The 12,500-nt window shown below is 49.8% G+C and overlaps 1 protein-coding gene across 1 annotated transcript in view; it reads left to right on the top strand.

The window, feature by feature from the left end:
- Positions 1-12,500, top strand: part of kiaa0825 (KIAA0825 ortholog) — a 101,366-nt gene that overhangs the window by 40,615 nt on the left and 48,251 nt on the right. Inside the window, exons 16-20 of the mRNA XM_083673968.1 lie at positions 1,874-2,101; positions 2,519-2,933; positions 5,656-5,818; positions 7,599-7,754; positions 9,263-9,369. Coding sequence (XP_083530094.1) covers positions 1,874-2,101; positions 2,519-2,933; positions 5,656-5,818; positions 7,599-7,754; positions 9,263-9,369 — 1,069 coding nt within the window. The remainder of the gene's footprint in view (positions 1-1,873; positions 2,102-2,518; positions 2,934-5,655; positions 5,819-7,598; positions 7,755-9,262; positions 9,370-12,500) is intronic.

The following is a 12,500-nucleotide window of genomic DNA, read 5'->3' as shown; positions in this document are numbered from 1 at the left end:
TCCAAACAGTAAAACAACCCTCAACGGCTACATTCCTCTGGCTGGTGTTTGTTTATGTGTGTGTCGTTCTCATTTCCCCGTTACATATCAAAACTCTGCACATATCCGCTCCAACACACGCATCTTACCCTGTCGAGCTAATGGCAGAACATGGGTTCTGAACGCACAGTAACAGAGACAGTAATTATTTCCTGACACTTCCTCTCTGGAGCGAAAGCTTTGATTCGGGGGCTTAATCAGAGCTCCTGTGGAGCCCCGGCTCTTTTTGGTCTCCATCCTTTATCACATGCGACTGGTAATTACTGTCGCATAAATTAGACTGATTGGAGAGGAGGGGTGGGGATGGGCAGAGAGGGAGGGAGAAAGAGGGAGACAGGGAGGGAGACAGAGAGAGAGAGAGAGAGAGAGAGAGAGAGAGAGAGAGAGAGAGAGAGAGAGAGGCTATAGGAGAGGAGGGAGCCAGAGAGGGAGAGAGGGAAGGAGACAGAGGGAGAGAGAAAGAGAGAGGGAGGGAGGGAGAGAGAGGGAGGGAGAGAGGGAGGGAGAGAGACTGTAGGAGAGGAGGGGTGGATGGGGCAGAGTGAGAGGGTGACAGTGGCGGTGTCTCAATGTCACCCAACCATCATTATTCCTCCTCAGTGTAATGATCCTAATTGCTGGTCTCCGTTTCACACCCTACTGTACTGTTAGTGAGACACACTGTTATATCATGTTGGACACGGGACATCCCTAACAGGGGAGGCTGGCGGAGGCAGAAATCGGAGGACGGACTCATTGTAATCCATGGAACGGAATGAGGAATGGCATCAAACACGTGCGTCATTCAGTGCCATGCATTACAATGAGCCCGTCCTCCAGCAGCCTCCACCGATCCCTGAGTGCTGAGGTTATCTGAGACATTCCTATCTGTTCACTGCATTGTTTACAGCCAAGGGAGATCATTAAGTTGCCAATTATTCACAATACCTCAATCATCATCTATTGTTGTTGGAGTTGTTTGTTAGTGAGTATACATCATTGCATAACAGCGTTAGCATAAATGCTAAAGTGGTGAACCGAAAAAAGATTTTGCTGCTTCTCACCTGCTTCAGAGGTTTTGCTCCTTCAGGTTGAAAACCCATAAAAAAATATAAAAAAAACACATTTCTTACTTTTTTTCTTTAGTGGGATGGGGGACGGGGTGTGTGTGTGTGTGTGTGGGGGGGTGGGGGGGGGAGGCATCGTAGATTTGTAGAGGTCCCCTGGGACTTCAATCCCCTTGCAGCCCAGCCTATTGTACTCAATCTGTATGATGTGGTCCTTGGTTTTACGGCCTGCGCTGTTGGAGCTTTATAGAAGCCATGCAGCTCCGTGCTGCTTCGCTGTGCTGCGCCGCTGATAGGAACAGGATATTAAAGAGCACGACGATGAAAGCTATAACCTGGGAACAGCACTTAACCACCTACGACCACCTGTGTTTGATACAGAACCACCAGCCCAACCTCTCTCCGAGCGTTTGCTTGCCAAACACATATCGTCACCGCAAACCTACTTGGATGCAGTATGTTCCCTGATAGTAACCAGCTTTTTTTTAACATGAGTGAATGATGCAGAGTCTGTTGGAATATTTTCATGTCTTTTCAACTCTATCCTTATTTTTTTTTTTTACTTACTTAGTTTCTCCTAGTCGACCTTTATTTAGTCCAATAAAACTTTTGATTGATAGTACATCTGCTTTTTCAAGTTTTGGTGAGTTACTGTCTGATTTCCTCTCTCCTCCACCCCCCTCCTTCCCTCCCCTCTCCTCTCCTCTCCTCTCCTCTCCTCTCCTCTCCTCTCCTCTCCTCTCCTCTCCTCTCCTCTCCTCTCCTCTCCTCTCCTCTCCTCTCTCCAGACCCAGGGCGGCCAGTCCCCATGGTGATCACCTGTATCCGGGCCGTGGTCACCAAGCCCCTCCACAGCCTCCTGGGCCATCTGGTCACCATGGTGATGGCCTGGCAGGCATCCGAGGAGCCCTGTGGAGCCCTGTTTAGGCGGGACGTCCCGGACAGCGTGCTGTCCAAGGTCCCCAGGGAGTGGAACTACACCCCCCCACAGCCCCGGGGGAGAGAGTCCACCAGGAGTAAGTCTGCCGGGGGGGTCTTACTGTGTGTGTGTGTGTGTGTGTGTGTGTGTTGTGGGGGGGGGGGGGGGGGGGGGATCTATGATTAGGGGGGGGAATCTATGAATCTATGATTAACTGTAGGTGGAATCTATGATTAGTAGATCAGTGTGTGAGTGCAGAATGGTCCCAAATGTCTGTTTTAACTGTACTGTATTTCCAGTACCCTATTTTATATGTACAGTATGCAATCTAGCAGGGTCTACTTCTCCCTCATTTTATTGCCCTCAAAGTTTGACAGAGTTTAATCGCTGACTGTGGCATGAGACACTACTGGGAAACTACTGAATATTGTGATGCTTGCATCTTTTATTTGGCTGGAGGATATTTCCCGTGCTGAACATCAGCAGGATTCTGACCGCCCTCCTCTCCTGTCAGGTCTCATCCACCTGGCTCTCCAAGCCTTGTCCTTCGTCTTCTCCAACCTGGCGTCCGCCGTGGCCTCGCTCCCCCTCCCCGTCCGCTTCGTCTTCCACACGGCTGAGAAGCACCTCTCCCAGCATGCCCGGCAGCTGCGCTCCACGGGCCTGCTCCTCTGGGCTCTGCTGAGCTGCCTATGTCAGTGCCTGGATGACCCAGAGGCCCTGGAGGAGGTGTCCGGCCTGGCCCTGGACCGAGGGGCCAAAGACAGGCTGGCCCTGTTCTCTGAGTGCCTCCAGGCGGCCACCACCGTGGGCCAGCAGAGGGGCGTGCCCAAACCCAACGTCCACAAGGTGCTGCAGGCTCTGGAAGAGAAGAGGCCCAAGTGGAGCACCGCGCAGCTGCAGAAGGCCCGCAAGCTCTGCTCCGAGAGGTGAGAGGGGTCAGGGGTGTTACTCCCCACCCTTGACAGGCGTGGGGAGTAACACAGGGCTGAGGTTACGAGGGTCAATGTTGTTTATATACAGTGCTCTGAGCACTTTGAAGAATGATTACGTGAAATCCCATCCGTCATTGTTACTGTATGGTACCTAATGGTCTTTTCAGATGTTTGTATTATTGGAAGGTTCATCGATTTAAGAAACATCAGACTTGCTTTGATGTTTTAAATGCTATTGGATCCCCTAATATATCATTTTTCTTGAATGATTGATCTTGGATTTAGGATGAGATTGAGGTTGAATCAGATGATGACACAGGAGGAGAGAGGCTGCTTCAGACTGATGCATGGCGTATTTACGCTGTTGACATTCAATATATTTGTGATAGAACAATTAAATGAGTCGGCAATTTAGATATGCCCTTTAATTGAGTCGCTTGACCCTGATGGATGGCAATATCAAAAGTCATTTTTCATCGAAAACTTGAACGAACAAGATCAATGCATCAGGGGAAACGTTGTTTATCGTAAACGATAGACAGCCTACGTTCAGAGTAAGAAATAAATAAAACGACAACAAGAAATTGGGTTTGAGTTTGCCTCGTGTTTGACCTCTGACACCAAGCCGGGTGGCTGATTCCCAGAACCTGAGGCTCTGCCCGCTCCATCAGAACACGCTGGATGCATTCATCCTCGTTAAAAATGATTCTGCCTTTATAACCAAACCACACAAACACGGATGATTACAGAACAACAACATGAAGTTGATTACCTCAAGTTCCAGGAAATGCTGTATACTCAGTGACAGGAACAGGGGATGAGAAAAAAAAGAAAGAGAAGAAGTGGAGAGAGAGAGAGCGAGAGTGAGAGAGTTGAGGGGGAAAAAGTGAAAGAGTGATTATGTATCACCTGTCTCAGGCATTCTGAGGAATCATTACTATTCATTAAAATAACCTTCACTAGAAAGTGACGCCTGGGTTGTAAACAATCAGTGTACAGTGCTTCAACAGGGGGGGTCCAAAAACAACCCCCTCCCCTCACACACACTCACACACACACACACACACACACACACACACACACACACACACACACACACACACACGCACAGACATGCACACACTTGCCCCCCCCCCCACCACCCCCCACCCCCCACCTTGTCTTTGCAAAGTAATTTGTAGAGGAGCAGATTATTGTCCTCCATCATGGTGACCCTGACTTGGCTGACGGGATGCATACACAGATGAAGATGAATGCAGTTATTCCTTGGCGGAGGTCTGCCTCTTTCAGGGCACATTGGTCCTAATGACATGATTGATAGGCTGTCCCAAATCCAGAGAGGCCCTCATTAATCACCCCACTGACTGAGTCCAATCATCTGCTTCACCTGCACACTGATGGACAGGAAAGGATACAGCCAGCGCAGGTGCTGACATGGATGCACAGCCCCCCCCCCCCCCACACACTCCTAGGATAGGGCTGGGGTAGGGCTGGGTAGGGTAGGGTAGGGAAGGACCTCATCTCCTCCACGTCACCTCCCTCTCTCTCCGTCTCTCCTTCTCTCTCTCCCTCTCTCTGTCTCTCGCTCTCTCTCTGTCTCCCTCTTTCTCTCTCCCTCTCTCCCTCTCCCTCTCTCAATGTCAACCCGCCAAAGGCTGCTTGACAGGCGACACTGTTTCTGCCACCTTATAATTACAAAAAGAAGAGGGGGGGGGGGGGGGAGTGAAATAGAGGAAAAAACAATGACAGGAAGTCTATCCAGAGGAGAGTGTTTGACGGACGGCATGGTGGTGAAAGGAGGAGGAAGAGGAGAGGAAGGGCAGGGGAATGACTCTGGTGTCTGCCCGGGTTGCTGGGTGTGGGTGTGGGGGGGGGGACCTTGAGGCTGTGTGTCACACATGCGTGCGCACACACACACACACACACACACACACACACACACACACACACACACACAATTTGAACAGAATAGAGCCATTTGAAAGATATGAATGGTAAAGGGGTTTGTTCCAGAATATGTTCTCACCGACTGAATTACTCTCTTGGCCTTGCCTCCCTTTCAGCTGTGATGCCACCATTTCAAAGATATGGTAGACCACACACTATGTTTAATTAAATTGACTTGAATCACACATATTTAATTAAAATATAAGCACTGAAAAGAGAGTAGGAGAGAAAAAGAGAGAGAGACCCACAGAAAATCTTGGGTTTTGAAAGTGAAACATTCATAGAAAACAGAGTACAATGACATAGTACATTCCCATGCAGTCGGGGAACATTTCAAAGCCTTGAGCCCACCTAAACGTACTGTAAGTAAGATAATAGCACTCATGGAATATAAATTCAGAGCAGAGAGAGGTGGCGACAATCAGGTAAAGCACACTTAATCCAGCGTACAGACTGGTGCCTTCCTGGTTGAGTAGATCTCATCAAATGAAAATGGAATGTTTTTGAAGCAGCTGTTCACGGCGACTGTGACTTTTTGTTTCCTCTGCCTTATTCTTCATCCCTCCTTTGTACCTCCTCCCCCTCTCTCTCTCTGTCCCCCTCTTTCTCTCTCTGCCCACCCTCTCTCTCTCTCTCTCTCTGCTCCCCCCTCACTCTCTCTCTCCCTGCTTTCTCTCTCTCTCTCCCCCTCCCCCCGTCCCATCCCCCCTCCCCCCCCCCCCCCCCCCCTCTCTCTCACTCCCCCCCCCCCCCCCCTTCTCCCTCTCAGTGTGTTTGAGCAGGGGCAGCCGAGTGGCAGCGGTGTGCAGGAGAGAGGCAGCGTGGCTGAACTGACTGAGCAGAAAATAGGGCTGATGCTTCTGGAGATCTGCCACAAACCAGGTGGTGCTGAGTACCTGAGGCAGATCCATCACATCATCCAGGGCAATGAGGTAGGGAAACACTCCCTTTCCCCAGCAATTAGGTGGTTGCTGGCCTGGGGCGGCGTCTGCTCGCAGAAGGGGGTGGGGGGGGGGGGGGTTGGGGGGCAGGGGGCAGGGGGGTTACCTCTGGAACCTGCTGCTGCTTTTTGAGACACTTGCACAGACAGCCAGATAGACACACACACGCACACACACAGCCTGAGACACTCATGCACATGCACACTCACACTCACACACACACACTCACACTCACACTCACACTCACACTCACACTCACACACACACACACACACACACACACACACGCCCTCCTCTGACCGTGGTGGCTCTATTGTAGGACTGAGAGAGAGAGAGCGATAGAGAGAGATGGAGAGAGTGAGAAGGAGAAAGGGATTGAGGCATTAATGATAAAAAGCTACATTGCTGTACTCTTTTACTCTTTTTGAAGCACGTTTCTCCCATTCTTGTCAAATAACCCATTTTTAGATATACCGTCTCAAATACACACCAATGCAATCCACTCATACCACTATCCACTGAACTCCCATCCAGCCTCATCACTCCCCCACTATGGCCAGCCCCAGTGACCAGCAGAGGAATGGTGTTCATAGCCAGTAGATAAGATGAGGTGGGGCCTGGTCAGGCTCCAGGGTACCCCTTCCTAGCAGCCTCCTCTCCCCACACAAGGTCACTGGAAGGACGGTCAGGTCAGGCCAGAGGGCTGGGTGGGCTGGAGGGGCTGGAGGGGCTTTGGGGGTGACAGCCTGACTGATGGGGATGTAGTGGATCCACACTGGGGTGCCTCTGTTCACCCCCCCCCCCCCCCACACACACACACACACACACCCTCTCCACACCCCTCACCCTGTACATGCCCACGCCTCATGTGAATCTTCAGCTCACTATACCAAAGGTTACAGAAATGAAGGTGGAAAGTTAGTTCCTGCCATGAAACGGTTCTCTCTCTCTCTCTCTCTCCCTCTCCCTCTCCCTCTCCCTCTCCCTCTCCCTCTCCCTCTACCTCTCTCTCTCTCTCCCTCTCCCCTCTCCCTCTCTCTCTCTCTCTCTCTCCCTCTACCTCTCCCTCTCCCTCTCTCTCCCTCTCCCTCTCCCTCTCCCTCTCCTCTCTCTCTCTCTCTCTCTCTCTCTCCCTCTCCTCTCTCTCTCTCTCTCTCTCCCTCTACCTCTCCCTCTCCCTCTCCCTCTCTCTCTCTCTCTCTCTCTCTCTCTCTCTCTCCCTCATGCAGTACCAGTATCTATACATATCTTCGCCCTCGACCAAATGTCCTGTATTTCCATTTCTATTTCTGAATAGGTCTGATTAATTTCTACTTCTGTTGGGTCAATCAGTTAGGGAATAGGAGAGGGATCATCCTGCTGTCCATGACTGTGTCTGCCAGTGTAACAACTGTCTGCACTTGATTAGTTTCTACTTCTGTTGAGCCAATCAAACTGGGACTGTGGGGAAAGAGACCAGCTAGCGCAGTGTCCATTATACAAGAAACTGTGAAGAAGAGTTGTGATTAAAAATAGCAGAGTTGGTACTAATTGTCTCTCTTTTAAATGTCCTTCCATTTTGAATACTTTAAAAAAAAAAAAAAGTATAATAAATGTGTTATTGTCCCTGTTCTTGAGTTAACGTGTCAAAGCGAAACTATTTGACCTCTTTTACTATGTTTCACTGACTTTCTTTCTCTCTCTCTCTCTGTGTCTGTCTGTCTGTGAATTAAACATTTTCTCTCTCATTCTCCATCCCTCTCTCCCTCCTGTATGTCTCCTGCCTGTGAAGGAACTGTTGATGTCCACGCTGACCCCACCCCTACACCCCTCAGAAGACCCTCCTCAGAGAGTGAACTTTGACCTTGCAGCTGAATTTCATGTCACTGCACCCCGTTTTAACCCCCTGACACAATTTGACCGTATCGGCAGAAACACGTTTGACCAGGTTGGTCAGGAGCAACTTGTGCGTGTGTGTGTGTGTGTGTGGGTGTGTGGGTGTGTGGGTGTGTGGGTGTACGTGAGTGTGTTTGCGTGTGCATGTGGGTGTACGTGATTGTGTTTACGTGTGTGAGTGAGTGTGTTTGCGTGTGCATGCAAGTGCATGTGTGTGTGAGCGAGTGTGTGTAGGTGTTTAACTTTTCTGTCAAGGCCACTAAAGTAGAGTTGGGGTGAGGAGTGTCTCTGGTGAGGGGGTACAGTGACAGCCTGTGAAGTCGTCAGCGCCTTTCAGAGCTCAACTTCCCTATTCTCCATAGGTCGCCTGCTCCCCAAGCAGGAGTTAGTCTGGGAGGAAGAAAGACTCTTTCAAAGGTGAAAGAGATGAGGAAGTTTTGGAACACTTAAAAGCAGGACTCTTAAAGTGCACTACTTCAAGGCTTTGAACCAAACCTCCTTTTTTACACCAAACTTTCTCCCCAGAGCATCACACAAATGTAAAGTTAAATGTAAGATATTTTGTCATTAAAAGGGGCTACAGGTAGTTTTGTTAAGTGTGCGTTCAACTTCTCTCCTCTCTCTCTCTCTCTCTCTCTCTCTCTCTCTCTCGCTCTCTCTCTGCTCTGGCATGGGACACACCAGTCAAGTCATACAAAACAATCAACAAAGGCAAAAATGTTTCCCCTCAGACTATTTTATTCGCGAGTCTTTCTACTCATTTGGGGGATGCGTTTAAACAGTTGTGATCCTTTCTAGAGTACCTGTGTTGCTGCTAGTGTTCTCCAGAACAAGACAGCCTCTAATCCGCAGGCTGCTTATCACAGGAGGCTGCATAGCTTTGCATAGAAACATCCTATTAGGAGAATGATTAAAATGGCTTCTTGCTTTAGGTGCCTGTGTTGTTTGTCAAGTCAAATGGAAGGAGAAGAAAAAAAAAAACGCTAGATCCATCAATCACGTCTGAGGAAGGAGAGGAAGGGGGTAGGAGGGAGGGATGGGGGGGTGGGGGGTCGGAGTCGAGCTCTCCTCCTTTTGTCAATAAAACTCAGTCTGGAGTTCAGAGTGACATTTTGGCAATCAAACCAATCCGATTTTTATTTGCCTTCCCGACACAGCGCAATGTTATTCCACACACACAGCGAGAGAGAGAGAGAGAGAGAGAGAGAGAGAGAGAGAGAGAGAGAGAGAAAGAAAGAGAGAGAGAGAGAGAGAAAAGGAGCAAAGGGGGCCGGGCTGTGTGCCACGGAAAACAGTCAGAAGAGTAACGACTCCCCTCCCAAAATTGATTTATCTTTTTATAAATGATGGCTACATCCCCCCCCCAAATGGATTTATAAATTAATTGCTGTCTTATTGGAATAAAAACCTTCTTGTGCCGACATGATTGATACCGTGTGTCTGCGTCCTGGTATGGGACCCCCTCCTCCTTAGTTAGTCCAGCCCAGCTGGAGCTGTAATTTACTGATCATATTAACTCTGATGAATAACTAACAATAGTGTGTTCTCGTACATCAACAGCCAGCCGCGGCGGACCGGGCCTGGGACCGGGCCTGGGACTGGGCCGCATTGCTGCCTCCCTGCCAGGACATCAGCCAGGTGACCTTCACAGCGCTGCTGGCCAACAGGTAATGGATGCTTCTTCTTGTTGTTTCAGTGTGTGAGGGGTGTTTAGGTGTGTGTGGGGGGGTTTGGGTGTGTGTGTGGTGGGGGGGGGGGGGAGTTGGTGAGTGTGGGTGGGGTGTGGGTTGTGGTGTGTGTGTGGGTGTGGGTTTTGGTGTGTGTGTGTGTGTGTGTGTGTGTGTGTGTGTGTGTGTGTGTGTGTGTGCGCGCGCATGCGTATGTATGTAGATGCACAAAGTAGCATTCATCCTCTACGTGCAATACATATTTGTCTATTAGTTGTGTTTTTACACTCTGCTACAGTATACAGCCCAGTGCCTTTACCTGTACAACACAGTACATTGCAAGTGTGGAGCAGGGGAGAGCCCATCCTCTGATTTCTACCTCCACCAGCCTCCCCTGGTGTAGAGTTGGGATTACAGTTACATTCCATGCATTACAATGACCCCATCCTCTGATTTCTACCTCCACCGGCCTCCCCTGGTGTAGAGTTGGGATTCCACTTCCAGCCTGTACTTTCTTCCCATACAAACTTTGGAATAAGCCAAGAACCATTTGGGAGCCTCTCATCCGCAGGCTTTGCATTCTCACTGTTCCAAAGACAGACCCCTTGTGAATTCCACAGATGAAGAAGAGAGACAGAACAAGATAAAGTGCACATACTTCTTGGAAAAGAAGAAGAAAGTCCTCCGATTGTGGAGAACGAGTTGACTGTAGCAGTCTGTGTGTAGTGTGTCTGGCCAGTAGGGAACAGTAAGCAGTGTTGTGTCTGTAGTTCAGGTTGGAGTGTGTATTGAGCAGGGGAGGCCTGTGGAGGTAGACATCGGAGGACTGGGCTCATTGCGATGTATGGAATGGAATGAGGAATGGTACCAAACACGTGTGCATGACAATGATCCCATCCTCTGATTTCTACCTTTACCAGCCTCCCCTGGTATTGATGATTGTATACGTAGATGAACATTGGGTTTACATACGGCCATTTTCAGAGTCCACTGGCCGTGAAGGGGTTACAGGGAGAGGAGAGGAGAGGGGGAGGGAGAGGGAGAGGGAGAGGGAGAGGGAGAGAGGGCTAGTTTAGATCCCCCTTGTCACCTGATTGAAGCAGTGCTCAAGTTTTTCACCCCCCCCCCCCTTCTCCCTCCCTGGTCTCCACCTCACCGAGGGCATAAATATTTATGCAGGTAGGTGACACATATTAGGCAGCAATACTTCAAGCGGCACTCAGCCCCTCCATTCACCGCTGTCACCCCCAGAGCTACTGCAGCACCTTGTCTCGCGCCTGCATGAAAATCCATTCTAAATCACCTTCATTGTTACACGGCACCTTCTCACAAAGGGCAAGCAGGATGTTGAGTGTGCCGGGGACAGGGAGTGTTCTAATAAGGGTGAAGTACCACACTACTGTACCACCCTCCGCCCCTGTGTCTCCTAGTCTGTTACCCCCTCCCCCTCCCCCTCACCTCCACCCCCCCTCCTCTCATCTCACCCCCCCCCCCCCCCCCCCCTACTGGGCTTTGTTACACATGTGTTAAAAACAGATACTGTCAGTCCACCACTGCGTCTGAGGCAAATTACTGCCGGATTATTCATGAATGGTGGTGAATGGGAATGACTGAATTGTATGGGGGGGGGGGGGAGAGAGAGAGCGAGCAGTCAAGAATGAAAGAGGAGGAGAGGAAGGAGGGTGTAAATATTATATAATTCACCCTAATCTCGTTTTCCTTCCTCATTAGTTGGGGTCTTTGTTGGAGGAGAGGGTGTGTGTGTGTGTGTGTGTGTGTGTGTGTGTGTGTGTGTGTGTGGTTTTGCTGTTGGATACTGGTACTGTCAACGTTCTCCCAGGCCCCTTCTCCCAAGCGTCTACCAATAGGCCAAGAGGACATCCTCATGCATGGCAGGTCTACCAAATGACACAGAGATGATGATGATGTTAAGAAGGAGAAGTAGGTGGAGGAGGAGGAAGAGGACAGAACATACCTTACTCCACCTGTCTGGTGATAAACACAAACCATCTCCGTCACCTTGGCAATTCCAAAGCTTGTAATGACAGAGACAGGTATTGGGGCAACTTCATGTACTGTCGTTTAATACCATTCATGATTGGTCACCCATAGTACCTGGTTGTTGCTTAGGTATGAGATACAATCATGCAATTTCAACATTTTAACTTCATCCAATATGTGACCGTCATTCAGGTGCGTCTCCTTCCCTGACGCCTGTCCCTCATCCCGGACAGTATATCCAGTCTCCTTGTCTGTCTGAATCCACAGCCGAGCGTCGGCCCTGTATCCTACCAGAGGATGGGCTCTACATCACATTATAATGGAGGGACTATGAGTTAAGGGGCCAGTCTTTTACAGAAGGGCTGTTAAATCACTGGTGAGATGGCTTCATTAGAGGAGCAGGACACACACACATACACACACACACACACACACACACACACACGCATGCACACGCGCTCGCACACACACACACACACACACACACACACACACACATGGGCGTGCGGAAACACACACACACACACATACACACATACACACACACACACACACTGACACACGCACATGGGCGCGTGCAAAACACACACACACACACACACTCTGCTACCTTGACGCTGTCGCGGAGGCCGACAGGAGGGACTGGATTTATACAGGTGTGGGTGTCCTTCTTTGTCACCTGTCACTTTGCCACTCTCTCTCGGACATGTCATCAATCACGGGCAGATTGAGCTTTTCAGCAGAAACAGTCTGATTAATACACACCGCGCCCCAAGGGCTGCTGTCTGCCGCTGTGGTGAGACCCTCCCACCACGACCCTGTAAAAAAAACTAGCACAGCGTCTCCTCAATACTCCACACACTCTTATTCACACAGAGCAATGTCCATGGACAGAAGCTGTATGTCAGCTAACAAACATACAGGTAATCGTTTTTTAGGACTGAGAAAAAAACAAAAAAAAGGTTTGTAGAGACTTTGAAGGACCAATGGTCACTGCGCTTTCGAGTTTAGACCTGCTGTATTGTACAATCGTACACTACATTGTGATTAATGGATTAATGGTTGCAAGCAATGGTTAGCCCCCAAACCCATCACTCCGCTCTTCCACCTCGGCTGCCCGTGGATGCAGC

Source organism: Argentina silus (genome assembly GCF_951799395.1).
Source record: "Argentina silus genome assembly, chromosome: 7".
NCBI classification, from domain to species: Eukaryota; Metazoa; Chordata; class Actinopteri; order Argentiniformes; family Argentinidae; genus Argentina; species Argentina silus.
Note: the sequence above shows the minus strand (reverse complement) of the source record. Positions and strands in the feature narration are given on the sequence as shown.